Here is a 26,959-nt window from a genome sequence, read left to right as displayed (position 1 = left end):
CCCTCCGCTGTCGGTGGGAGGCTGGGTAGAAGACCATTGGACGTCCGTTCACCGGTCTCCTCTCCATTCTATGGGACTGTGAGCGGCGCGTATTGCATCACTTCCGGTCTCATTGCTGGGCTCCTGAAGCCCAGCTATAAGCTACTGAAGCTTCAATAGCTTATTTAGGGTGTAAAGGTGATACTAGGGGTCTTTTGGAACCCCAGCATCACCTTAAAGAGTACCTGTCACCACCAATATGCTACCACATGGGGGGCTTGTAAGCCCCCCTATGTGATAGCAATTAAAGTTAAAAGAAAAAAAAACAGTTTTAAAAATATAAAATAAATTAAATGTAAAAATAATAAAAAATATTTTTTTAAAGTCCCCCGTCCTCACTGATGACCTGTAGGGGCTTTTAAATCGTCGTATATGGATTTTTTTGGGTACTGAATTTCGTCACAGTTTTACGGACGCACACAATTTGTTACCTGGGCATGTCGGGTATCTATTTACTCATTGTAACCTCATCTTTTATATTTTACAAAAAACATAGTTTTATATAGTGTTTTGAGGCACTAAATTTAACTTAAGTGCACCTTTCACCAAATTTTTGGGTTTGATAATAAGTTGCGCTAATGTCGTGCTACATAAAAAATTGCAACTGCCACCATTTTATTCGATAGGGTCTTGGCTTTCAGAAAATATATCATGTTTGGGGGTTTGAGGTCATTTGCAGGTCTAAAATGTGAATTATAGCATGTAAACAAAAAATGAAAGAAAGGCCTTTGTCCTTAAGGGGTTAAGTCTTGTTCACACTACCAGCGTTGTGGTGACGTGCTATAAAACAAGCCTCTTAATTTGTATGAGCCCTAAGTAGTCCTGAAACACTTCATACATCAAGTGCTGGCAAAAGTGAAAATATTTTTGTAATAGCCATACATCTTTGAACAGGGGCCTTAAGAAAAAGAGACTTACTTGACAGGATTAGCAGCTTCTCCTGATGAGCCTGGGCTTGCTGCAAGCCCAGTATGACTGAGTTCGCCCAAGCCTGCTCAAAACTGTGACCGCCACCCCCCTCCCATCCCAATCAGTGGCAGCAGTTGTGGTAGGGGCATTACCCACCCCTCTGTAATGTATAACTGCACGTAGGGGATCGCGCCTGCCAGGCAAGGAAGGGGTGAGATGGTCACACTTTTGAGTGGGCTTGGGGGTACTTGATGCCCCAAGATCAACACTAGTACCTTTTAAATAATAGTTTTAGCTATAGAGGCGAGAATAGATTCATCTTGGGATGGGCTGTGCACAGACATTGTTACTTTGCCCTGAATGGGCAAGGTGAGCATGGCTTTAGATTTGACGCTTTACCTAGAGTAAGAGAGGGTCAGGGGCTTCCTGAAGTCTAACAATTGCTGCTTGATCTTAAACAATGAACATTTGTTGTGTTAAGGTGCCCACACACCTTACGATAATCGTGGGAAATCCTGCGATCGTACGATTATCGTAAGATGTGTGGGAGCCGCGTGTGTGTGAGCCGACTTTTATCTTAGGAACATGTTCGAAAACCCGCCGACAATCGTATGATTTTCGGCGGGTGTGTAGCATGTTCGTAAGATAAAAGCCGGACGGGCCGGTGTGCGCAAGCGCACACTGCCCGTTCAGCATTGCGGTCATCGTAAACCCGCCCCTCAGGGGGGCGCGGCTTGCGATGATCGCAAGTACGATCTGCCTGTCCAAGATAGGCAGATCGTACGTTTTTTTAATTACCTTACAATCATCGCATGACAAAAGTCTTGCGATAGTTGTAAGGTGTGTGCCCAGCATAAGAAGGGAGGCAGAATGTCAACTCAGGCAATTGATGGGAAGCACAGCACAGGTTTTCTTAGAAGAGAAGCAGTATGTCAGGCAGGGAAATTGATAGGAAGCACAATACAGGTTTGCTTAGATAGGAGGCAGTATTGTCAGGTCAGGAAATTGATAGGAAGCACAGAAGAGGTTTGCTTAAGGTGGCCATACACTTTACAACCATCGCAAGACCTTAGTCTTGCGATGGTTGTATAGTAATAAAAAAACGTACGATCTGCCCATCTTGGACAGGCAGATCGTACTCTCGATCATCGCAAGCCCGCCCCCGAGGGGCGGGCTTCTGATGACAGCAATGCTGAACGGGCAGTGTGCGCGTGCGCACACCGGCCCGTTCGGCATTTGTCTCCCGACCACCGTTCACACCAGCCGAAAATCGTGCGATTTTCGGCTGGTTTTCTAGCGCGATCCCTAGACAAAAGACGTGCGACCGTACAGTAAAAACGGTCGTACGTCTTCCATACACTTTGCGATTATCGTACAATCGTGGGATTTCCCGCGATTATCGTGCGATAATCGCACAGTGTATGGGCACCTTTAGATAGGAGGCAGTATTTTCAGGTCAGGAAATTGAGAGGAAGCACAGCACAGGTTTGCTTAGATAGGAGGCAGTATGTCAGGCCATGTAATTGGTGGGAAGCACAGCACAGGTTTGCTTAGATAGGAGGCAGTATTGTCAGGTCCACAAATTGATAGGAAGCACAGTACAGGTTTGATTAGATAGGAGGCAGTATGTCATGTGAGGCTATTGATAGGAAGCACAGCACATTTGCATTAATCTCACTTTAATAAATTGAAATCCGGCTGCTAGAGGTAACTGCATTTTGCACAGTCACTGCATTGAAGAGAGCTCACTTGCTGTGTAACTAGAGCTACACGCATGTCATTCTGACCCCACGTGAACATGAATCTCATTAAGACCTGACACTAATCTCACTAAGTGTGTGCTTATTACATGTGCAAGATAAGTGAATGCCAGATGAACCATTCAAGGTTTACATCTTAAGAAAACAACAGAGCTAGGAGAATGGGATGTGGAGGAGACAAACCAAGAAGATTCAGAGTTTTTTAATTATTAAACCTGATTACCTGCTGGAGGCAACAAAAACACTTACCACTGCCATAGATGACCAAACTCCATTATTATTATTATTATATTCTATAGCAAAGACAAGCAGCTCATGCAAAACGTGACAGGGATAGCTGGTAGCTGCAACTACAATAGTTGGAAAGCAATATTAAACCATATTGTTGATTAACTGACATAGATATATATATATATATATACACACGCACACACACAGTATATACATACATATATTATTTTTTTTCCAAGGACTGTGGAAAACACGTTTAATGGAATAAGTCCTGTGGGTTGTACCATCACCATTCTGGAAGTGAGGAGTTGGGGGTGAGCAGGAGGAGTTTATGGCTAGAGCTGCACAGGTGACTTTTTCTAATGATTATGACTTTGCATGATTGTGTGATTTTGATCAGGTTATCAGTTGTTCCAGTGGAGGAGTATAAAAGCCTTTTATAATGTTTTTATGGATTCTTATAATCACATGTGAAAGCAACCTTGAGCTCTTGTCCTTAGTCAAAAGGTAAGGAAAATAATAATGATATCTGTGATCATCACTATGATCATGTGCCTGGAAATTACCCATGATGCTCTCGCCAGTTCAAGCAATGCATTCTAAAGGTGCCCATACACCTGCCGATTGTCGTACGATAATCGTGGGAAATCCCGCGATCGTACGATAATCGGCAGGTGTATGGAAGGCGTGCAACCGCTTCTACTGTACGGTCGCACGTCTTTTGTCTTACGAGCAGGCTCGAAAACCCGCCGAGAATCATGCATTTGTGGCCTGCTCATAAGACAAATGCCGCACGGGCCAGTGTGCGCTTGCACATTGCAGTGCCCGTTCTGCATTGCAGTCATCGGAAGCCCACCCCTCAGCGGGGCGGGCTTGCGATGATCGTAACTACGATCTGCCTGTCCAAGATGGGCAGATCGTACGTTTTTTTAATTACCTTACAACCATCGCAAGACAAAAGCAGCATATCTATTTAGCTTACCAGTTCTTAGATGTCATTAGTCCATTTTTTTCCCTTGCCAGTCACACACTTACTGTCCTAGAGTGACAACGCTCACTCAAATGTATTTTTGGCAGAGCAGTGTTGTCATCCTAGGTTAATTTCCTGATTTGGACTACAAACACCTCTCCTCTCCTCATTTATTTTAAAGCTGACTGGTCTTTCATTTGCTACTACAGCTTTTATTAACTGGCAAGGAGATTTTTTTATTTTTTACATTGTTGGATAACTGAGTAATTCGTATGCGAAGCTGCAAGAGCTGTTTTTGACAGGCGCATTGTACAGGCCACTAGAGAAGTGAGGAGGGGTAAGTGCAGCAGAAGATGCCGCTGCAGGCACCATGTTTGACAGATCTATTTAAAGACCATAAAATGAAATGGCAGCAAGACCTAGTCCTGCCTATCAGCCCCACAGACCTGAATAGTACGCTGCTCCTGCAGTACGGGTATGTCCCATTCATGCCTATGGGACATTAGTGCATAGGCGCAGGCAGCCTGGCACAAGATCTTTACCGGTCGGGCTGCTGACAGCACAGAAGGCCGCATCTATCGGAGGAGTAAGTATGGACCTGCGAGAAAGGGTAACTAGAAGAGCTAAGTATGAAGCAGAGGGTTTCCCTAGAAAGAAGTTAACAGGAAGACTCATGTAGAACATATGTATGTATCTAAGTTCACTGTGTAGGGGTGTGTGCGTATAATAGGATTGAGATTGCAGTCTATCATGGGAACGAGCTTGGAGAGGTGGCTACCTCACAACACACACAGGGACCATGGGGAACAAAAGTAGCCACCCTCCAGAAGGAAGGACAGTGTCAGCACCAATTCAGAGATGATTTGAGGATCTACAGCTGAGTGATACACAAATAAAGTACATTTTTGTTAATAGTTAAGGTATTTCAATGCATTTTAAAGATTTAACTACAGAGTTTAGTGTCACTTTAAAGGATAACTCCTCCTCTACCCAGCATGCCTCAGTTTGTACCAAGCAGTACCAAAAGCATGATCATAAACACAGAGGTGTGGTAAATGTGTCCCTCAATGGACTCCAAGAAAAATAATTTACAGTGAGTACATGAATCCTATTTTATTTTTCGTCCATTGTGGGACACAAGAATTCAAATACTGTTGGGACATCCAGAAGCAGTTCATCTGAGGGGTGAGCAACTCAGCAACAACCACTAACATGCCCAATAAAAAACGAACTGGGGACTGCCTGTGGCCCAAGAGTCATCTTAGGGACCATAGGTGTGCGCAGGAGAAGTGCTAGGTGTGCCTGGGCACACCCAAATCACCCTGAGCACAACACCGAAACCGCAATAGCGGGTGGATTGTTTTTAGTCACTGAGCCAGTGGAGAGATCACAAAGAGCTTTCTGTGACCGGCTCAGCGATACAGAGCGCAGTAGCACTTGCCACTTACAATCCTCACATAACAGCTGCAGTCTCCGTGCCTGGGAAGCTGCAAGGGAGCATGGCTTTGGCTTCCCATCCAATCAGGCTACCTGCTGGAAAAGGGACAGTTGAAGAGATGGGAATTGGGAATGATCCAGGTCTATGTAGGTACAGTATGTATATAATAAATATATATATCTATATCTATAGATATATAGGGATGTGTGTTTGTTCTTTTGTGTGCACACCCTAATGTAGTAGGCTGCGCATGTCTATGTCAGGGACCAATGCTCAAAGCTGAAAATTAATGAGTGTCCTACTTGATAGGGGAATCTGCTAACACAAAAAGAGGGAGAGCACAGAGAATCAACCTGATGCTCAAGGCCAGAATTGAACACCAGAAGGGAATGACTCAACACAAAAGGGAACACCAACCTGAACTAGCGAGAAGTTAAATAACTAGAACCCACCAATACTATTTCACATGTAGGGAAGAAAAGACCCACAACTTGATGTGGTCAACAAGAAAATGGGATCAAGACCCTAGATGGAACAATTTATCAAGGTGAGAAGACCAGCTAGTCTGCTTCAGCACCTTGATCCCCAAGGATTAAGGGACCAAAGAGGGTATCTGGCCTTAAATTAAACATCGCATTGCAAAGACTTATGAGGGAGAACCCTGAGTTAGCAAGAATATAATAGACTACAAGGAGTGCGCAGAGACTCCTCAGTCCAACAGGAATTCTCTTTTCCATGAAGTCAGCATGACTGAAGGGGTAGAGTACCTGCTTCTAGGAGAAGATGGGAGCCGGACTAAAGCCTCAGACTTGTGAGATGAAAACAGATAAAGCATACTCAAGTAATACATCCTCTCTGGTACACAAAAGTGGCATTTGGGGCAAATCCAGAAGAATCCAGCTGAAAGAACAATTCTGTGTATACCTGACTGTCTAGGAATGCTCCTAGTCCCCCAGATCCAGCAAAGCATTAGCATCCATGAAGTGAGTAACAGGAATCTCAGCAGAATGGCAAAAAACATCCACCTAATTGAAAGCCAAATAAATGAGTGCACCCAAAAGGGCCTTCATCACCCAAGGAAAGAGAACCTAACCCCAAGTGGACTGGTCCCCCAAAGTTGTCAAGGCATACCCTCTTCCTGTCATTGGATATCTACAGTAGAAGACTACAGTGTTCTGCTTGCCAACAGCCCAGTGAGACATGAGGCCCTCCTTTGACAACCTTCACCTGCAACGCAAGATAAGAGGCACATCTAAATGTAATATTGTGGACCTTTCCAGTGAGGTCACAGGCAATTTCAGGTAGGCAATTTCCAGTGCTGAAACCTGACAAGGACAGGTCCAACTAGATCTTGTAGGCATTAAGCTCTTTGGGGAGATGTTGTCCACTAAGATCCACAATGTCTACTATCTTTATCAAGGTAGTCGGAGTGTCCCACAATGGGGATGGCAGGAAAAGACACTATGTCAAACATAGGAGTTATTACTCCAAAAAAAATCAAGTGTGCAAGGGTGACACTGAATATTCAGATCCCTTTCCGGGTGAGGGAGAGTCATAGTTAGCTCCAGTTGACTTAGTAGGTCAGAGGGTCTCTCTCTGGACAGTGGGGGTACCAGAAACCACTGAGGGTCCTATAAGCCCCAAAGGAAGTGAAGTTCTCTGAGGAAGAGAGTGGTGGCCCAAATGGGGCCCAGCTCCACAGGCTGACAGTGACTGGAGCAAAGGGTTCAGGGGTGAAAGTAACCCAAAGGGGTCAGAAATCGTGCATCAATCTGTGTTGTCGCACAGGGAAGAAAAGAAGGAGCAGCTGAAGAGGGTGCCAGAGGCAAGGGATTAGCCTGCGAGCCTAAAGGGGAACTCTCTGCACCTGAATGCTGGAAGAGCAAGCTACCTGTGGACCTACAAGGATTCACAAACAGCCCTCCACATGTAGAACTGGGGGGCACATCTTCATGAAAAAGTTCTTTCAGAGGGCTTACTGACATATTGAGATTTTACTGACTGTTAGCCTTATGGGCTGTCTTAAAGTCAGGCTCTGAGGGTCAGGGAGCATCTACTAAAAGAGTACATAAAGGAGAAGAATAGGACTGAGCCAACCTTTCCTTGGACATCTTATGTTGAGGCAGGTGTGTGCTCTGGCCTCCCATAGTATCCTTGATGATGACATCAGGAGTAGAACTAAAGAGACAAGGTCCCTCGAAGGCCACACTCTTTATATATGGTACCAGCGTCTCAGTACCTTAACCAGAGTGCTCTGGGCAAACTTAGACGTTTCTAGTAAGCCATCACAACTGAAGACAAAAGTCCAGACATCTGTTCCACCTGCTTTATTACAAAGATGTCAGCCTTTTTTGGGATTTAGCCCATTCTGCCACAGTTTGACAGACATTGGTCACAGCCAATACAAGGTGGAGGGAAGACCTTGCCAGAGAAAACTGGGATTGAAGGAGGGATTCCAACTGCTGGTTTGTAGGATTCTTAAAGGAGAACTATGAGGTGAGTGCTTTTCATTCACCTCATAGTTCTAGCCGACCTGTGACAATGAGACTGTCACAGGTCGGCTCAGTAGATCGGGAGGTGAGCAAACACATACCGGGTTCGCTCGCCTCTCGATCCTGTCACGGCTCTCTGCCGTGACAGGGGGAGGGGCTGGATTCCCCTCTCCCCGCTCCGATCTGCCAGCGCTGACTGGCGGAACGGACGGGTGAGGGGGCGGGTACAGCTGGCTCTGCCTCTAGATAGGCAGAGCCAGCTGTCACTCACGCAGCTGGGTGGATCCCGTCATCTAAGTCGGGATCCGCTCCGGCTGCGGCGTCTCAGTATACCGCGAGCTGTAGCTTGCGGTATACTGAGCTTAGGGTAACGGGAGGACGCTAGTTTGTGTCCTCCCGTTACCCTAAGGAGAACTATGGGGAAAAACAATGACCCCATAGTTCTCCTTTTAAATTCTAGACCCTAGAGGTTTAGTGAATTTTTTTTTCCTTTTAAGGTGGATCACTGTAACAGTGGGTATAGACTACCATTTAACTCTCAATTCAACTCCTCTGAAAAGAGAGCAGTCTTAGGGGGTGCCCAGGACCCCTCAGGGTCAGTTCGCATGGAGGAAATCCTTGAATGTAGTACAAAGGTCTTTGCAGCTGTAGGAGCTCTGAAAGACCCAAGGCTGGAGAGAGCAGGCTGATTTTCCAAATGCAGGGTACTGTGCACTGCATTAATAAGGGCCAAAGGGCTAAGGGTGATGGCAGGAGACTACAGTGCCTCAATAACAGTCTAGCAAGTGCAAATGTTGGTCTGTCCTGTTCTCTGCAGACTGCTACTCTGCAGACAGAATTGGGCAAATTTGGCCACAAAGTCTTAAGTGATTGCACCAGAAGCCCCAGATGACAAGGTGAGGGACTCAGCCTCACCCAACAGAGCTAAGGGAGACTCCAATGAGGTAGGCCAGAAAAACAATAGGGTCACTGGATTCCAGATTGCAGACATTAGTGCCCCTTAAGAATTACAGAATACATATCCCCAGAACTGTTGGCAGAGTGATCTGGGGCCAGACATGGCAGCAGGACTGACCCCTCTCTAGATCCAGACATGTTGCAGGTGCCTGGCAGTAGTGCAACTAGGCCCAAGGTATGAGGCAAGGCCTCCAGTACTCACAAACCCAGGCTGCTGGTGGCTGATCAGGGTCAGAGGGCCGATGGTGACCAGGTCACTGTAGGTGGACAGTGGGAACGGATCAGAAATCAGAGTTCCACTTGGTGCTTTTGCAAAGCAGGAGCAGCAGCTGGATGATGCTGAATGAAGGTAAAGAGGATGATTTTCACGCTTAGCATCAGCATTAACCCTTTATGCAGGAAAAACAGCAGAAGGAAATCTGAACAGCACCCAACGATGCAAGTAATAAGGTAGCTCCCAGTGCTCAGCCTGAACAACCACCACCACACAGATAACTGTCTGGATTGACCAACATCTCCTGTCTCCTCAACAGGAAATGCTGACAAAGTAGCAGTCAGCACTTCCTGATGAATTAGGGAACACAGAAGCCAGGGACAGCAGAAAAAAAAGAATTTGTGCCTGGAGAACAGCTTTTGTCTTGAGTTCTTTAAGTTAATGGCTGCATATGCACCGAACAAAATGATGTAAATGCTGCTTCCGGTTAGATGACACAATTATAGAAACCACTTTCACATCCAACAGAACATTACAAACTACATTGGGCAGACTGCAATTTTATTTTTTATTGTCTTTCTATTAAAGCGTAGGTGTGCTTCATCCATATATACCGAAGAAAATTCAAAGTGCCTATATTGCAATGATTGCATGTTTTATCTGCTCATAGTACAGCACTGTGGAATATATAATTGCAGAAAATAACTGACGATTATTACCTTTCCCGACAATTGGATTCTCTTGATCCTCCTCCGAAACATCCACATCCTCAATGATGATTCTTCGTCCTTTCTTTGTTTTTTCTTCTTCCTCTTTGTGCAGCAGCTCTTCAACTTCACACAGAGCTTTCTAGGAAGGAAAGATAAGCAGGGAACTGATGGGGTCAAATAGCCATGAGTATGGGCTATCACAGCACTTTACAGCCCATATGGTATATTCTAAAATCAATCATTTTATTTATTTGATTTAGCAGATTTACTCAAACTGGAGAAAAGAAATGTGAGCACACAATTGAAATTGTTATCTATATTGACCAATCAAAGTTTCTATTTAAAGCAGAACTCCAGTCAAACAGCTAAATACGCAGTTGAAATGCATACATGGGAAACATTCTATCTGCCAAAGGATTCATATTTCTCTCCATTCAGCCCTGAGGTTAACACAGCCGCCTCATACAGCACAGCCAGGAGAATGACAACTTACACTTAGAAATACAGAAATGTATTTTTGCCACGTTAGCTAGCTGAGTGTACAGTAAAAAGGCAGCAGCAGGCTGATGAGGTCACCTCTCTGCTGTCTCCCCATATCAGCATGCTTCTTGTCATTACATTTGAACGCAGCACACGAATGGCTTTTAGTCCCGCTCTTCCCTCTCCGAGTCTAAGTGCTGCTGTACAGGGGACTGCAAGAGGCTGATACCAATTTAAATTTAGGTACTTACACTAGTTGCATTTATAAAATGATTTATTAAATATTACAGCGTTATCTCCGTGTCCCCCTGTGAGCACTAAACACTACATAGGGCATTTTTATCAGAATAAATATTTTACTGATCTACCTACAGTAAAGTAAAACTACCCTCAGTTAACTGTCAGACCTAATGTCAAATAAACAGTAAATCAGCAACTCACAATCATTAAATGATACCTATATTGTTACCAAAATAATCCTTTACCTTCGCTAGGGGGTTGTCTGGTTCCTGATGTAAGACAGTCTTCAGATCATTTAAGGCAGCCTGATAATTATGGAGGTTTTTGTTGACCGTAGCCCGACGCAAGAGAGCTGGAGAGGTATAATAAATATAGATTACTATTTCAAAAAATACTTTTAATCATTGTAGGCCCTGTGCTTGTATGGGTTTCCTCTAGGTACTATGGTTTCCTTCCACACTCCAAAGATACGCTGGTAGGTCAATTGACTGCTGTCTAATATTGGTCCTAGTATGATATTCTACTCAGTGTGCCCAGGATGGCTATCTCACCTCCTATCTGCTCCAACCCTAATTTGGAAAGCACATTGAGTCCCCTGGAAGATAAGTGCTATAGAAATATACATTTATTAATTAAAAAAGCAGCTTAGAAGGGTGGAGTTATGTAGTATGGGAAGTTGCATTTTGTTTCTTTAACTTGTAAGCCTTAAAGCACAAAATAAAATATATTTTAATTTCAATGATAAATGTATACCGGTAATTATTTTATAAGGTGTTGGGGGCTGAGCAATCACAACGATCAGAGTCATAGCATATGAAGCTGTGAGCATGTGAAGATGCCATGGCAGGGGAGTATTACTGAAATTCAACCATGGTTTGGAATTTAAAAGCCGCAGGGCCGAAACAAAACTAAACTAAAGTGCTCCCTCTAGTGCCTGAAATCTATCACTACTTCAAGATAACAAAGCATATCTAACATGAGAACTTTTCATTTTAGTAGGGAATGGTTACTTAAAACCCCTAAAAGTTACATCAGCATCCCATTTAGGAGATTTTCCTTTACTTCCTGCCTGTAGATCCAACAGGAGGCAAGGGGAAATATTTTCAAAGTGAGATAAATCGCCTCTTAGACAGATGTCACTGGAACAAGTTTCCTTTTTGAATTTATTTATATCTCTATAGCACTTTTCTCTCTGGGGACTCAAAGCACTTTATCTGCTGTTGGGGAAGATGATGAGGCAGCCATCTTGGGCACGCTCAGTAGAAAATAGTAGGTTCATTTTATAGTAAGTTCATTTCATACGGGAGGCAATTAATCTTCCAGCATGTCGTCGGTGTTTTTCGGAGGAACTCCACAGAAGCACAGGGAGAACATGCAAACTCTATGCAAATAGTGTCCTGAGTAAACCTGCATTCGAAGCGAGGACTCCATTGCTGTAAGGCAGAAGTGCGAAAGACGAAGGGTTCCTATACAGGTTATGAGCTAACCATACCATCTCTGTACAATCAACTTTACATCTACCAAAACTATGTAATATGAGGACCTACCTAAATTATTAAATTAATTTATATCAAGCAGGCTCTTGTGCTATATATTGGTTGCTAGATCTAAAGGAGATTATAACATGTATGATCAGTTTACAGGAGAAGTATTGTGAGAGTAAATTGTACTCTTCCCAATACTTAGAGCCGGCATGTAACACTGCAGATATCACATGTCGGCTCTATAGATCGAGAAATGAGTGATCACGAACTGCTGATCACACAGCTCATGGCTTCTCCCTGCAGAGAGGAGTGACTGTCAGTCACCGCTCCCCACAGGGGTTCCTCTCTCCTCTCTCTGTTCCTCCAGCGCTCATTGAAGGGACAGACAGTGGAGGGGGCGGGTACAGCTAGCTCTGGCTCTAGAGAGGAAGCTGTCAATCAGGCAACAGTGTGGTTCCCGACAATATTGTCAGGATCTTTCCTGGCTGCAGCGGGCCTCTGTGCTGTCAGCAAATAGCAGGCAGTAGCCCGCTATATGCTGAGTTTGTACTCCTGTGACCCAAAAGAGAACTATAGCCAAAAAAACAGGTTTGGATTTAGCTCTCTTTTAAGAGCATGTTCGGGTGACCGAAGGCAGACCAAAGTAGCCAATGTACGGCTGATTTTAGCCGATGTACGGTTGAAGTCAGCTGTACAAGGCTGAAGTGAATAGCCGAACAGTGTTCGGCTCACTTCACTTCGGCTGGGTTATTCACTCGGCTGCCTTCGGCAGCTTTGTAAATGACCCCCATGGTCTTTTTTTATTGAGGTTTGCGTCTTCAGTCCTAATGGCACCAATCTCTGAAACAGGAAGCTTCTCATCCAAAGTGGCTATAGAACACAATCAAAATCTAACAGAGGTTTTAACCTTTCTCTTTCTAGAGCTAAAAAAAATTAAAGTTCTGGCTGGAGTTCCAAAATCTGTGTGGCCCAAAGGAGCTAATCAGATTCACCTCATTGTTCTTCCAGAATGAGCAAATTAGATTGTTTGCTATGAGCAAGGACGACGACTCTGCTCTCATACATTGATAATTGGGGCTGTGTGTCTATATCTGGAACTCTGCATGGTGAGCAAGGGGTATGGCAAAAGAGGTCTGACCAAGATTGATGCTCTAAGAGCTCATTAAGGAAAAGTGCTTTAATGAAGTCAAAAATAGATGGGATAGATTTCAGTTCAAGTCTAACAGAGAGCCAGAGCCAGAGCCAGACAAGAGTGAATTTGATTATTTATAACTTCATTCGATTACACAATAAAGGAATGCATGAGGAATGCAGGAACAAAAGAATAAACAAGGACACACTGTTTCAAATAAAAGATACTATTAATTGTTAGAAAGTATTTTTAAAACCTGTTTCTGTCAAGTAATTAAGTCAAGGAAATGCATCCATATCATGGCTAGAGTGTGGCACATAAGCATCGGTACACTGACAGGGAACACATTGCAACAACACTAGGACAGAAAAAGTTATTCTTCTAGGGAAGGCAACATTTGTGAGACTCACAACGTTTGCGGCCGCCCGAGATTTTTCAGATTTTCGGATGGGAGCGTGCGTGGAAGACACAGGAAGTATTAACCCTTTTCAAAGCGGTTTTGTTTTTTTTAAACTTTTTGCATATATCTACTGCTTGTTAGCAGTAGATATATGCAAAAAAAAAACAAAAAAACGGAGGCTTTAATTATACTTTAATTAAGCATGCTCATATTTTTGTAACATTCATGATGTACACAGTACTCATGACGTGCAGGCTAGATCTGTTAAAGGGCCAATCCACCAAAAACGTACATTACATTTTATGCAGATGCTGGAGAGGTAAACCATGTGACAGTTTCTTAAAGTGTCTTTCCTCATTTGTAGTCAAAGTTGAGAAGACCCAGCTATATGTTTGTTATGTGTTCCCCTTGACACGGCATAAAATTCTTACTTTTTAGAGGTCTCTGTGTATCGGCCTTTGCTAGCTTCTCAATTTCCAAGTGACAGGAAACTCTGTCTGTCCCCATAGAAAGACCAGGGACAGATTGAGCTTCCTCTCATTGCCATACAATGCTTCTTGATCTTTGATCTTTTGTTCCCACTCAAGGAAATCCTCACTTTTTTGCTAGTGTAGGACAGACCGTGTTCACATCTAGTTCACAACTGATAATTAGATCTGCCAGTATAGTACAGACAAAGTTAATTACCCTGCCAATCTCCCCTTCATTCCAGAGGAGAACAACTTTTCTTTTAGAAAAAGGCATGCATTGTGCAAACAACAGTTTAAGAACATTTTAGATTATGCTGTGTGAATGAGAAACATGTAAGAAATATAAAGAAGGCGCTATCCCAATTTGGCTGCAAAAGTGAAAATACAATTTAAATCTCTTTATATTATACTTCTATTGGTGAGATCTCTGAACTTGAGGTCCTGAGTCTGCACACCTGCTGTGGTTTTCTATGAGGAGGTCCCACTCTCCTTGCTGTGCTACAGCATCTATAGGAGGAGTGGGAACACCCAAAAATCTCAGGTGGACAGAGTCTAGGAATATAGCAGGCAGATGTTATTATTGGCGAGTCCACCAGGCTCCATCTTTAGCATAAATATCTCTTTTCGGTAGACAGACCATTTCATAATGCATCTTCATTTTGCTCTTCTATTAAAAATTAGGCTATTGTTCTTCCAGATCTGTGTAGTAATCTATTAATATGATTACTATTTGTGTAGAAATCATCTTTTTGCCCTTTACCTTTCATGTTGTTGGGCTCTAAATCCAGTACTCGCTCACAGTCATTGAAAGCATTCTGCCAGTTCTTCAGTTTAATCTCAGCTTGTGCTCTGTTATTATAAGCGGCTGTGGAGGGTAACACAGATAAGCTCCTACAATAGAAACATAAAAAAGTACAAATATGCAGTTATAATAGGATATGTTTTTAACTCACAAATTTGATATTACAAAGGCTAACTTTGAAGATTTAAAACAGAATGATTTTCATACATATTGGATCCTCCAGTGAGTAAACTCCAGGCAAACATGACGTCATCATCTCCTAAACCTTACACGCACGCACGCACACTATATATATGTATTTATTTATTAATCTGCTGTCTTACCTGCTGTAATATGATATGGCCTCCTCATAGTCTCCACTTCTAAAGGCCTCATTTCCTTTCTCCTTCTCTCTTTGTGCAAGAAGACTCTTCTGCTCCATGCTCAGCCCTGGAAGGGAGTCTCACAATTACACACAGATGCACAATATGTGTAAATGGCTGATGTGCAAACACAACATATTTACAATATACAATTGTATGTAAATCAAGTTAACTAATGGTAAACATGATGACACACTACAGAGGCCAGGTCTGGATGATCAGCAGTACGGTTACCTGGCACATCTATTGATTTCTTTATTGCTGCAGCTGTTGTATTTATTACAGTCTTGGACTGGTCACTTTTCTCAGCAGTCTCATCAATTTTTGATAGTTCTTTTTCAATATCAAGCCTAACATAAAACAAAATATCTATGAGTATATATGAATTGGCAAAGCGAAATAACATTTAGTTAAAGTCAAATACCAGCAGAAACTTTCATATACATATGTTCCATGGCTGCTTTGTGTGCACCAAAAACCATCCAAATACTACCTTGTAAAACAGGTGTGACATCATCACTGAGAAAACAGAGCTGAAGGAGGGACCCATCGGGCTCCACCCACTACAGGCTACCTGCAAAAAACTACAGAAAGGGGCGGGAACAAGACCAGTCACCCTGCACAAGGATAGAGAGCAGCAGTGACTGGTCTTTATTACAGGAAGCTCCTCCACACAGGCAAACATTCACACTGGATTACTCCATGTCTGCAAAAAATACACAAAGCTCCCCAAGATCCAAGTAAGAATACATAACCCTCTTGTATTCAGACAATAGTTGCTTATCCCAGAGATCAGCCCTGTTTTCTTATATTTTACTTAAAAGCGAAAAAAGATATAAAACCACTTTTGTCCAGTTATGTATTAATTCAAAACTCGTACAGAAAGTTTTACGTTTAAATGATAACTTTATTTAGCCAATAAAAGTTATTAAAGATGTAAGCTTTCTGGACCCCTTACGTCCCTTCCCCGTGCTTTATAAAACTGTATAAAACTTGCAGGAGGGACCTAAGAGGTTCTGAAAGCTTACATCTTTAATAACTTAGGATAGCCAACAAAATGTATCAAACTATAAAACTTTCTGCTATAATCAAAGGCTAACACGATACTCTACTACAATCTAAAACATCAGTAAATGTAACTTAAATACAGCAAATACAACTGAAATCAATTTATATGATCTTCCTATTCCTATTATATGACTCCTGCACAGCAAATGGGACTGAGAATAGGAGACCATGCACTCTGTGTCAAATGGGCTCTTTTGTATAGTACAATGCTGTTTTCAGGCACTGGGAGCTGAATGGGGAGCAGAGGGAGTACCTCACGTGTGTAATATTGCTCCTTCATACTTGAACAGGCAGGCAAGTGGTACAGAAAGATACAAAGCTCTTATAGGAAATGGCGGTATCAGCGTGCCGGCTGTCTAGCAGTCCCAGCACCACCCTCTCCCTGTGACCTGACCAGAATCTGCAGTTCCGTTGTTTCAACATGACAGCAAGGCAACTAGCAATTTAAACTGGAACTTGACCCAACAATGTAATGTCTCCCAAAACAGTTACTTTTAAGGCATGCCAGCTGTGAAGGTTGCCAGTGTGATTATTTCAGCTCTCAACCGAACTTTCCATCTCTCAAATGGCTGGTGTCGTAGGTGACCACATGTGCAGTACCATGGTAACTGCAATCCAAATAGAGGCCAAGATGGCACCTTCCTCAGTTGTAAAGGATAGGAGGGTGTAGTTTCCCTTTAAAACAGTACAGCAGGGACGGAAAATCTTATTAAAGATTAAAGAGTTAAGTGCGCGTTTGTGTCTAGGTTAAAAAAAATAAGTTAGAACCACCTGATCCTCAGAGACCGGTCCCTTCCCTCCACTTCAGCGGTCTAAGGATTCTCGAGGTATCACGTTCTATACACTGTTTATAGAAAGTGAGGACGCCAAGGAACATATCATCGCTGCAGCGGAAGAGGAGACAGAGTGAAGGGAGCGCTTTGGCAGCCGGGTGGACCTGAGGTTTGGGTGAGTATAACTTTTTATTTTTGAACCTAGACACAAATTAACACTTAACCCTTGCAGTGTGGGGGTAGCCCCACTTCAAGGGTTAAGAACTTTTTTTCTTCTTTAGGGACGTGGTCAGCGATACCAGCCCATTAACTTCTGTCAGGACAGGTGTCATGTAAATATCTTTATACCACAAAATATGCTTGCATTAAATCAATACAATGAACATTTGTTTAGAAGAGGCGGGGCCAAGGGGTAGGCAGCAAAGGTGCCCATCCTGGGTGACATCATAACATAAACTAACATTCTTGCATGGGCTTCCCAGGCCTGACTCCAACTGTAATAGAATGTAACAACAATCTCCTGGCTATGATGTCTCAGGAACATGGGAGTTCATACGTCTTATTGCCGCTGAACATTATATTCAGGACAGACTAAAAATGATTATCAGTTCAATACCGTGTTTCCCCGAAAATAAGACAGTGTCTTATTTTATTTTTTTCACGAAAAAAGACACTAGGTCTTATTTTCGGGGGATGTCTTACCTGGCTGCAGCTGTCCGCTCTGCCGTCTAGGAAGCTTCCCCGAAGATAGCGCTAGGTCTTATTTTCGGGGTAGGTCTTACTTTCGGGGAAACACGGTAGCTATAAAAATCACCATCATGATCACCATCAATCTCTCACCTATCCCAGTCCCCGTACTCTCGGGGCACTTTAGAGTTGCCAGCACGATGTTCTCTTCCTCTGGGCTGAAACAAAAGATAACATTTTACTAAAAGAAAAAAACAAAGACTGGGATTCTTTTCTTTTTGTACCTGCATACATTAAAATGTATCTTTTACTCAAGCTGTAGTAATATGGTTCCTTTTAGCATGGTAGGGCCACTGTAAAATGTATGAGCTGGTCTCCACATAATACAGGCAGTCCCCGGGTTACATACAAGATAGGGACTGAAGGTTTGTACTTAAGTTGAATTGTATGTAAGTCGGAACAGGTGCATTTTTTAAGTGTAACTCCAGCCAAAAAAACATATTTTGTAGTTTTGGATAGCATAGGGAACGGTTCCCACTGCCCGCTGTCAATCAGCAGAGGAGGGGCCTGAAGGAGAAAGTTCTCTACCAGGTCCTCCCATGCTAATTGACAGCAGTAAGTGGGCGGGTGCAATAGCCAGCTTGCTATGGGCTATTGCATTTTACAATATCCAATAGCAGGCTGGGTATGGCTCTCCGCCTGCCGATGAAGAGGAGGCATATGCAGCGGTCTGTATCCCCGCTGCCTCCACCAACACAGGCGGAGAGAGCAGCGCGGATTTGAAAGGACACAGGCCGCTCCAGCCACAGTTCTCCTAAATGTACCGGCGGCTCCCGATACATTTAGGAGAACTGTGGACCCTGGTTCGTAAGTACGGATTGTCCGTAAGTCGGACGTCCGTAACCCGGGGACTGCCTGTATGTGGCTAAAGTGATAAGGTTTTTAAGCTATTTCAAATGCTGATGAAATCACTTACAATGGATGCTGCTCCTTGATGTTTAAACGTTTTAGTTTCTGGCAGAATCATCTGGTACCCTGAGCCCTGTTCCTGATATCCTGTTGTGTGTGCAGTGGTCGCAGCTGGGACTTAGCTCCGGCGCTCCACCACTGTCCTGAAATCATTAGTCTGTATTGTTTTAGAAAAACTGTCACATGACAATAAACAAAAATGTATCAGTACTTGTGTCTGTGAGGACTTGGACAATTATCAGTACTTGTATTTGAAAAAATGGTATCGGTGCATCCCTTATATATATTTATTTTAAACAAAATCATACATTAAAACAGAGATGCACAAATCCCAGGAGCTCCGTGTGCTCAAAAATGACAGATGCCTCCTAACTTTTGAATTTTTCTCTAGTCTAGCCCTGGAGCTGGAAAAATATCTGTACTTGGACTAAGTACGTACTTGGTATCTGAACATCCCTACTTTAAACTTTATTCCTATTAGATTGCAAGCTCTCACGGGCAGGGCCCTCCTACCTGTAATGAAATTGTATTGTTAACTGTATTGACTCCCTTAGTTTTGTAAAGCTCTGCGCAAACTGTTGGCGCCATATAAATCCTGTATGATAATATTAACTTACGCTTTAGTGAAGTGGAAGCCAGAAAGTAATAAAAGAACAACGTTTTGTACAGTCAGGTGCTTTTAGGTTCTTTTACATGCAAACAGGAAGCAAATAGCCTCTAAATAGCCTTCAAATAGGTAAAAACCTTAGAAAAACAGTAATCTGCAAATAAAAACAATATAAACATATGTCAGTTTAGCCAGAATATTAGAAAATGTGAACCTTATTAGGTGTGGGGTTACTGGAGACACTGCGAATAGGGGGCAGGTTGTCCACGATTTTCTCCAAGACAGATTTCTGTTGTTCTTTAAGCTTGATGTCAGTCAAAAAATTCTGAAAAAATAAATGTAAATAATCAACAGAAATGCTCACATTTGTTTTACAGAGCAAACCTAACAACAGAAAAAGTTGATGCAGAACCCCACCTGCTTCTGTTCTGTAGATGTTGAGATACTGCTAACTGGGACAGTCTACCTACTATAATCTCAGGACTAGGGTTGTAACAAAGAATTATAATGAAATGTAAATTTAACATTACTGAAATATCTGATCTCTTGATTTTTTTCTAAAGCTTAATGAAGCCCAAAACCAAAAATGTAATGTATCCTTACCCGCACACCGCTTACCTGCACCACCGGTGTGGTGGCTGCATGCGTTTTGGTTTTTTTTCTGGCTCTTTATCCTTTAGTTTGAGCTAGTGATGTGTGATCCCTGAAAACACCTGATTTCATCTTCATTAATTGGAGGATAATTAGATTTAAGTCCAATTGAACATTCAAGTTAAATCAGCTAAATACATTCCAGGTGCGTCACAACAAAGGTGTGCAACATCTAAAGGTGCCCATACACCTGCCGATTATCGTATGATAATCGAGGAAAATCCCGCAATCGTACGATAACCGGCAGGTGTATGGAAGGCGTGCGACCATTTCTACTGTACGGTCGCACATCTTTTGTCTCCCGAGCAGGCTGGAAAACCCGCCGAGAATCGTACGATTGTCGGCGGGTCAGTGGCGTTCTCGGGTGACAAATGCCCGCGCGTCATTGGAGTCACCGGAAGCCCACCCCTCAGCGGGGTGGACTTTCGATGATCGCAAGTACGATCTGCCTGTCCAAGATGGGCATATCGTACGAGCTTTTAATTACTTTACAATCATCGCACGACTCAAGTCGTGCGATGGTTGTAAAGTGTATGGCCAGCTTTAAGCTGCCCATACACCTTGCGATCATCGGACGACACTTTTCGTCCGATGATCGAACAGTCGTACAATTTTCATACGGCGGCCCCATCATGCCCCGATTATCGCAAGGTTGTGAAAACATTGCAACCTTGCAGCACACATTTTACAAGTGATTGCGGCGACATTGCCGCAATCACTTGTTAACGAGCGAGCGGATTCCCCACACTACATTTAGTCCTGCCTTCCCAAAGCAGGACTAAATGTAGAAGGCAATTTACCGCCCGGCGCCCGGGACTTTATGTTCCGGCCGTCGGGGGACTCCATGCCGCTGCCGCCCCGAGGCCTGGCCTCGGTGGCCTTGTGGGGAATCTAGGCCTGACGGAGAAGAGTATATTTTTCTCTCCCAATACTTCTCCTTTAAAGACTGGAAATCTGCAATATATTAAATTTTTTTGTTGGATTTATCATTTAATACAGTAGAAGTAGGCTAGAACCTCTGTCCCCTTTTTTATGCTTTCGGATCCCTAGTGTATTTATTCACTCACTTCCTGTCTGGTGGGTGAAACTGGTGTCACTGTAAAAGGAAGTAAGAGGAAATTTCTCTAACAGAACTCAAAAAAGCAGAATAAACCCAACAGGGGTTCTACCCTTCAGCACTTTATTCAAAATTAAACAAAACATTTTGGCTGAATTTACACTTTATAATACGTCATGGCTGTTGCCAAGTAGTCCAAACATTAAAAAAAAAAGTGTGAGGAGGAAGAAATGACCCCCCTGGGGTAAATCACAAGCCAGGTGTGTTTTGGGTTGCACATCAAGCATGTTTTTTTAAAGCTCCACTCTGGGCTCAGCTCCACCTACCCTCTTTTAAAACATACTTACCTTTTTCAGATGTCTTCAGGTCTTCTTCTCCTATCAGTCAGTCAGTCTTCTTCTCCTATCACGCAGCGTCTTCTTCCCCTTTGCCTTTTCCACTGGTGCAGATCACTGCCCATGCAGAGAACAGCGCTAATGTGATGATGGCAGTGCAGCTCTCTACTTTAATATACAATAATGAAGGGAGCCAAGGTGATGCCCCCTCAGGGGGCAGGGCCATGACGCCCATTCACTCGTAGTATGTGCTTAGTCTTCCGGTTTGGATAAAACTGTCCTGCACTAAACCTGGAAGACTGAGGCCATCTTGTGGTGGAAAAGAAGTAATGCAGGGAACAACTCCAGATTGAATGGTGAGTATTGCAGCCTCAGCTTCTTTTTTGTTACCTTGCCTAGTGACCTTTATTATAAAAAAAAAATACTTGCCCAGAGTGGACTTTAAAAGAAAACTATGGGGAAAGTGTTTTTCTCCATAGTTCTCTTTAGGGTCATGGTAGAACATATACTAACCTCCTCCCGTGTCCCAAAGCTCAGTATATAGCTGACTATTGCCAGCTATATACTGTGAGCGCTAAAGCCAGGACGGATGCCGACAATACTGTCGAGATCCACCCAGCTGCATGAGAGACAGCGGGCTCTTCCTATCTAGAGGCAGAGCCAACTGTGCCCGCCCCCTCCACCTTTCATTCCTCCACTCAGCGCTGGAGGATCGGAGAGGGAAGGGGGGAATCCCTGCGGGGAGCGGTGACTGACAGTCACCGCTCACTGCAGGGAGACGATCGGGAAGTGAGCGGATCGGCTGCATGTTTCTGCTCACTTCCCGATCAGTAGAGCCGAGCTGTTACAGCTTCTTTGTCACAGGTCGGGTCTAACTACCGTGTTTCCCCGAAAATAAGACAGTGTCTTATATTTTTTTTTTCACAAAAAAAAACACTAGGTCTTATTTTCGGGGTAGGTCTTATATTACAGAAATCCCTGATGATAGCACTAGGTCTTATTTTCGGGGTAGGTCTTACTTTCGGGGAAACACGGTAGTTAGACCCGACCTGTGACAAAGACGCTGTCACAGGTCGGCTCTACTGATCGGGAAGTGAGCAGAAACATGCAGCCGATCCGCTCACTTCCCGATCAGTAGAGCCGACCTGTGACAGCGTCTTTGTCACAGGTCGGGTCTAACTACCGTGTTTCCCCGAAAATAAGACAGTGTCTTATATTTTTTTTTTCACAAAAAAAAACACTAGGTCTTATTTTCGGGGTAGGTCTTACTTTCGGGGAAACACGGTAGTTAGACCCGACCTGTGACAAAGACGCTGTCACAGGTCGGCTCTACTGATCGGGAAGTGAGCAGAAACATGCAGCCGATCCGCTCACTTCCCGATCAGTAGAGCCGACCTGTGACAGCGTCTTTGTCACAGGTCGGGTCTAACTACCGTGTTTCCCCGAAAATAAGACAGTGTCTTATATTTTTTTTTTCACAAAAAAAAACACTAGGTCTTATTTTCGGGGTAGGTCTTACTTTCGGGGAAACACGGTAGTTAGACCCGACCTGTGACAAAGACGCTGTCACAGGTCGGCTCTACTGATCGGGAAGTGAGCAGAAACATGCAGCCGATCCGCTCACTTCCCGATCAGTAGAGCCGACCTGTGACAGCGTCTTTGTCACAGGTCGGGTCTAACTACCGTGTTTCCCCGAAAATAAGACAGTGTCTTATATTTTTTTTTTCACAAAAAAAAACACTAGGTCTTATTTTCGGGGTAGGTCTTACTTTCGGGGAAACACGGTAGTTAGACCCGACCTGTGACAAAGACGCTGTCACAGGTCGGCTCTACTGATCGGGAAGTGAGCAGAAACATGCAGCCGATCCGCTCACTTCCCGATCAGTAGAGCCGACCTGTGACAGCGTCTTTGTCACAGGTCGGGTCTAACTACCGTGTTTCCCCGAAAATAAGACAGTGTCTTATATTTTTTTTTTCACAAAAAAAAACACTAGGTCTTATTTTCGGGGTAGGTCTTACTTTCGGGGAAACACGGTAGTTAGACCCGACCTGTGACAAAGACGCTGTCACAGGTCGGCTCTACTGATCGGGAAGTGAGCAGAAACATGCAGCCGATCCGCTCACTTCCCGATCAGTAGAGCCGACCTGTGACAGCGTCTTTGTCACAGGTCGGGTCTAACTACCGTGTTTCCCCGAAAATAAGACAGTGTCTTATATTTTTTTTTTCACAAAAAAAAACACTAGGTCTTATTTTCGGGGTAGGTCTTACTTTCGGGGAAACACGGTAGTTAGACCCGACCTGTGACAAAGACGCTGTCACAGGTCGGCTCTACTGATCGGGAAGTGAGCAGAAACATGCAGCCGATCCGCTCACTTCCCGATCAGTAGAGCCGACCTGTGACAGCGTCTTTGTCACAGGTCGGGTCTAACTACCGTGTTTCCCCGAAAATAAGACAGTGTCTTATATTTTTTTTTTCACAAAAAAAAACACTAGGTCTTATTTTCGGGGTAGGTCTTACTTTCGGGGAAACACGGTAGTTAGACCCGACCTGTGACAAAGACGCTGTCACAGGTCGGCTCTACTGATCGGGAAGTGAGCAGAAACATGCAGCCGATCCGCTCACTTCCCGATCAGTAGAGCCGACCTGTGACAGCGTCTTTGTCACAGGTCGGGTCTAACTACCGTGTTTCCCCGAAAATAAGACAGTGTCTTATATTTTTTTTTTCACAAAAAAAAACACTAGGTCTTATTTTCGGGGTAGGTCTTACTTTCGGGGAAACACGGTAGTTAGACCCGACCTGTGACAAAGACGCTGTCACAGGTCGGCTCTACTGATCGGGAAGTGAGCAGAAACATGCAGCCGATCCGCTCACTTCCCGATCAGTAGAGCCGACCTGTGACAGCGTCTTTGTCACAGGTCGGGTCTAACTACCGTGTTTCCCCGAAAATAAGACAGTGTCTTATATTTTTTTTTTCACAAAAAAAAACACTAGGTCTTATTTTCGGGGTAGGTCTTACTTTCGGGGAAACACGGTAGTTAGACCCGACCTGTGACAAAGACGCTGTCACAGGTCGGCTCTACTGATCGGGAAGTGAGCAGAAACATGCAGCCGATCCGCTCACTTCCCGATCAGTAGAGCCGACCTGTGACAGCGTCTTTGTCACAGGTCGGGTCTAACTACCGTGTTTCCCCGAAAATAAGACAGTGTCTTATATTTTTTTTTTCACAAAAAAAAACACTAGGTCTTATTTTCGGGGTAGGTCTTACTTTCGGGGAAACACGGTAGTTAGACCCGACCTGTGACAAAGACGCTGTCACAGGTCGGCTCTACTGATCGGGAAGTGAGCAGAAACATGCAGCCGATCCGCTCACTTCCCGATCAGTAGAGCCGACCTGTGACAGCGTCTTTGTCACAGGTCGGGTCTAACTACCGTGTTTCCCCGAAAATAAGACAGTGTCTTATATTTTTTTTTTCACAAAAAAAAACACTAGGTCTTATTTTCGGGGTAGGTCTTACTTTCGGGGAAACACGGTAGTTAGACCCGACCTGTGACAAAGACGCTGTCACAGGTCGGCTCTACTGATCGGGAAGTGAGCAGAAACATGCAGCCGATCCGCTCACTTCCCGATCAGTAGAGCCGACCTGTGACAGCGTCTTTGTCACAGGTCGGGTCTAACTACCGTGTTTCCCCGAAAATAAGACAGTGTCTTATATTTTTTTTTTCACAAAAAAAAACACTAGGTCTTATTTTCGGGGTAGGTCTTACTTTCGGGGAAACACGGTAGTTAGACCCGACCTGTGACAAAGACGCTGTCACAGGTCGGCTCTACTGATCGGGAAGTGAGCAGAAACATGCAGCCGATCCGCTCACTTCCCGATCAGTAGAGCCGACCTGTGACAGCGTCTTTGTCACAGGTCGGGTCTAACTACCGTGTTTCCCCGAAAATAAGACAGTGTCTTATATTTTTTTTTTCACAAAAAAAAACACTAGGTCTTATTTTCGGGGTAGGTCTTACTTTCGGGGAAACACGGTAGTTAGACCCGACCTGTGACAAAGACGCTGTCACAGGTCGGCTCTACTGATCGGGAAGTGAGCAGAAACATGCAGCCGATCCGCTCACTTCCCGATCAGTAGAGCCGACCTGTGACAGCGTCTTTGTCACAGGTCGGGTCTAACTACCGTGTTTCCCCGAAAATAAGACAGTGTCTTATATTTTTTTTTTCACAAAAAAAAACACTAGGTCTTATTTTCGGGGTAGGTCTTACTTTCGGGGAAACACGGTATGAGGATGAGTGGAAATCACTCACCTCAATGTTCTCCTTTAAATTAAAACATTTAATATATGTCTCCTATTGTTCTATTGCTGTTTCTGTCCTTTTGTATGAAAAACTTAATAAAAATCTATTCTTTAGAGCCAGCGGGGCCGACTAGCAAGATACTGAAGCTTAGCCCAGCGGGAGATTCCTCCATCCGCACAGCTCAGCATAGATGGAGGAATCTGTTGCACGTTTTCCATCTGACCATAGAAAGTCTGCAGATAATCTATAAGTGTATGGTCAGCTTTATTCTCCAGATCATTGTGTGTCACTGTGGAGCCTCTTAGGAATCCAGATCGCAGACAGGGCTTCAACTGCTGCTCAATCATAGCTAGGATTATACAGGAACCATGAACATTCAATCTTTAGTTATTATAAGTGTGTAGACGTGGGGTCACGTCACACTGGCAGCTAGTATAGTTTGGAAACACCAATGGTAGACTACAACGGACTTCCTATTACTTACTATGTATTAACTAAAAACTGAAATAACAAGAGGAAAAATATGAAATAAAAAAATAAATAGAAAGATTTATTCAGGGCACACGGAGCATGTCATCCCACAAAGCAACTTTATTCACAAAAAACAATAATATCTCCCTTACAAAAAATCAATACCCACCAGCAGTCCCCCAAGGATAGATTGAGTCCATGTATAGCACCAATATAGAGCCAATGGCTGACCTTGGAACTATAGCATCTTACATACATATCTTCATGTGTATTAGTAGCCTGGAATGTCGTCTTATAGAAGAACGGGCATACAAAATCTTAGCCCTTATAGTAGGGCCACAATGGGGGGTGGGGGGGTTATCAAAACTTGAGTAAACAGAATCTGGAGCAGTTGCCCATAATAACCAATTAGCATCTCTCTTCAGTTTGTGCTCAGGTAAGATTTGAAAATGAAAGAGAGACGCTGATTGGTTGCAGTGTAAATCTGCTCCAGATTTTGTCTGCCCCAGTTTTGTTAAATCCCCCCCCCTGTTTTTATGCAAGGGTTTATTTTACTGTTTTTGTGAATAAAGTTGCCTTGTGGGATGACATGATCCCTGTACTCTGAATGGAAATGCATATTCATTTTTTTAACATATTTTTCATTTTTTGACTCTTGTTATTTCGGTTGTTAGTTAATACATTACATCCCGCCCCTTTGTTTACGTGAAGCTGCAGGGTGGGGAATGCCCCGGCCGCAGCTGAAGGGGCTAACACTGACAGCTACCTTCCAGGCCTACTCTACAGGACTAGACAGACATAAAAAATACCTGAGAATGCTCAAAATCTTTTCAAGGTGTTTCACATCTGTGCACTTCTCAATGAATTTATAGTCCAGGTGATCCACGGGTATTTCATATGATTTGGTTGTTCCCCGATAGAATCCAGCGGAAGCCTCGTAAGTACTCAT

The 26,959-nt window shown here is 43.7% G+C and overlaps 1 protein-coding gene across 1 annotated transcript in view; it reads right to left on the bottom strand.

The window, feature by feature from the left end:
• The window catches only part of SPAG1 (sperm associated antigen 1), a 75,549-nt gene extending 48,590 nt beyond the window's left edge, over positions 1 to 26,959 (bottom strand). The window contains exons 1-9 of the mRNA XM_018558985.1: positions 26,820 to 26,959; positions 19,665 to 19,677; positions 19,409 to 19,519; positions 17,772 to 17,836; positions 15,325 to 15,440; positions 15,052 to 15,157; positions 14,687 to 14,817; positions 10,686 to 10,792; positions 9,730 to 9,859 (exon numbers count right to left, since the gene is read on the bottom strand). Of these exons, the coding sequence (XP_018414487.1) occupies positions 9,730 to 9,859; positions 10,686 to 10,792; positions 14,687 to 14,817; positions 15,052 to 15,157; positions 15,325 to 15,440; positions 17,772 to 17,836; positions 19,409 to 19,519; positions 19,665 to 19,677; positions 26,820 to 26,959 (919 nt within the window). The remainder of the gene's footprint in view (positions 1 to 9,729; positions 9,860 to 10,685; positions 10,793 to 14,686; positions 14,818 to 15,051; positions 15,158 to 15,324; positions 15,441 to 17,771; positions 17,837 to 19,408; positions 19,520 to 19,664; positions 19,678 to 26,819) is intronic.

Source organism: Nanorana parkeri, unplaced genomic scaffold (assembly GCF_000935625.1).
Source record: "Nanorana parkeri isolate BGI_ZX_2015 unplaced genomic scaffold, ASM93562v1 scaffold16, whole genome shotgun sequence".
Taxonomy (NCBI): Eukaryota; Metazoa; Chordata; class Amphibia; order Anura; family Dicroglossidae; genus Nanorana; species Nanorana parkeri.
Note: the sequence above shows the minus strand (reverse complement) of the source record. Positions and strands in the feature narration are given on the sequence as shown.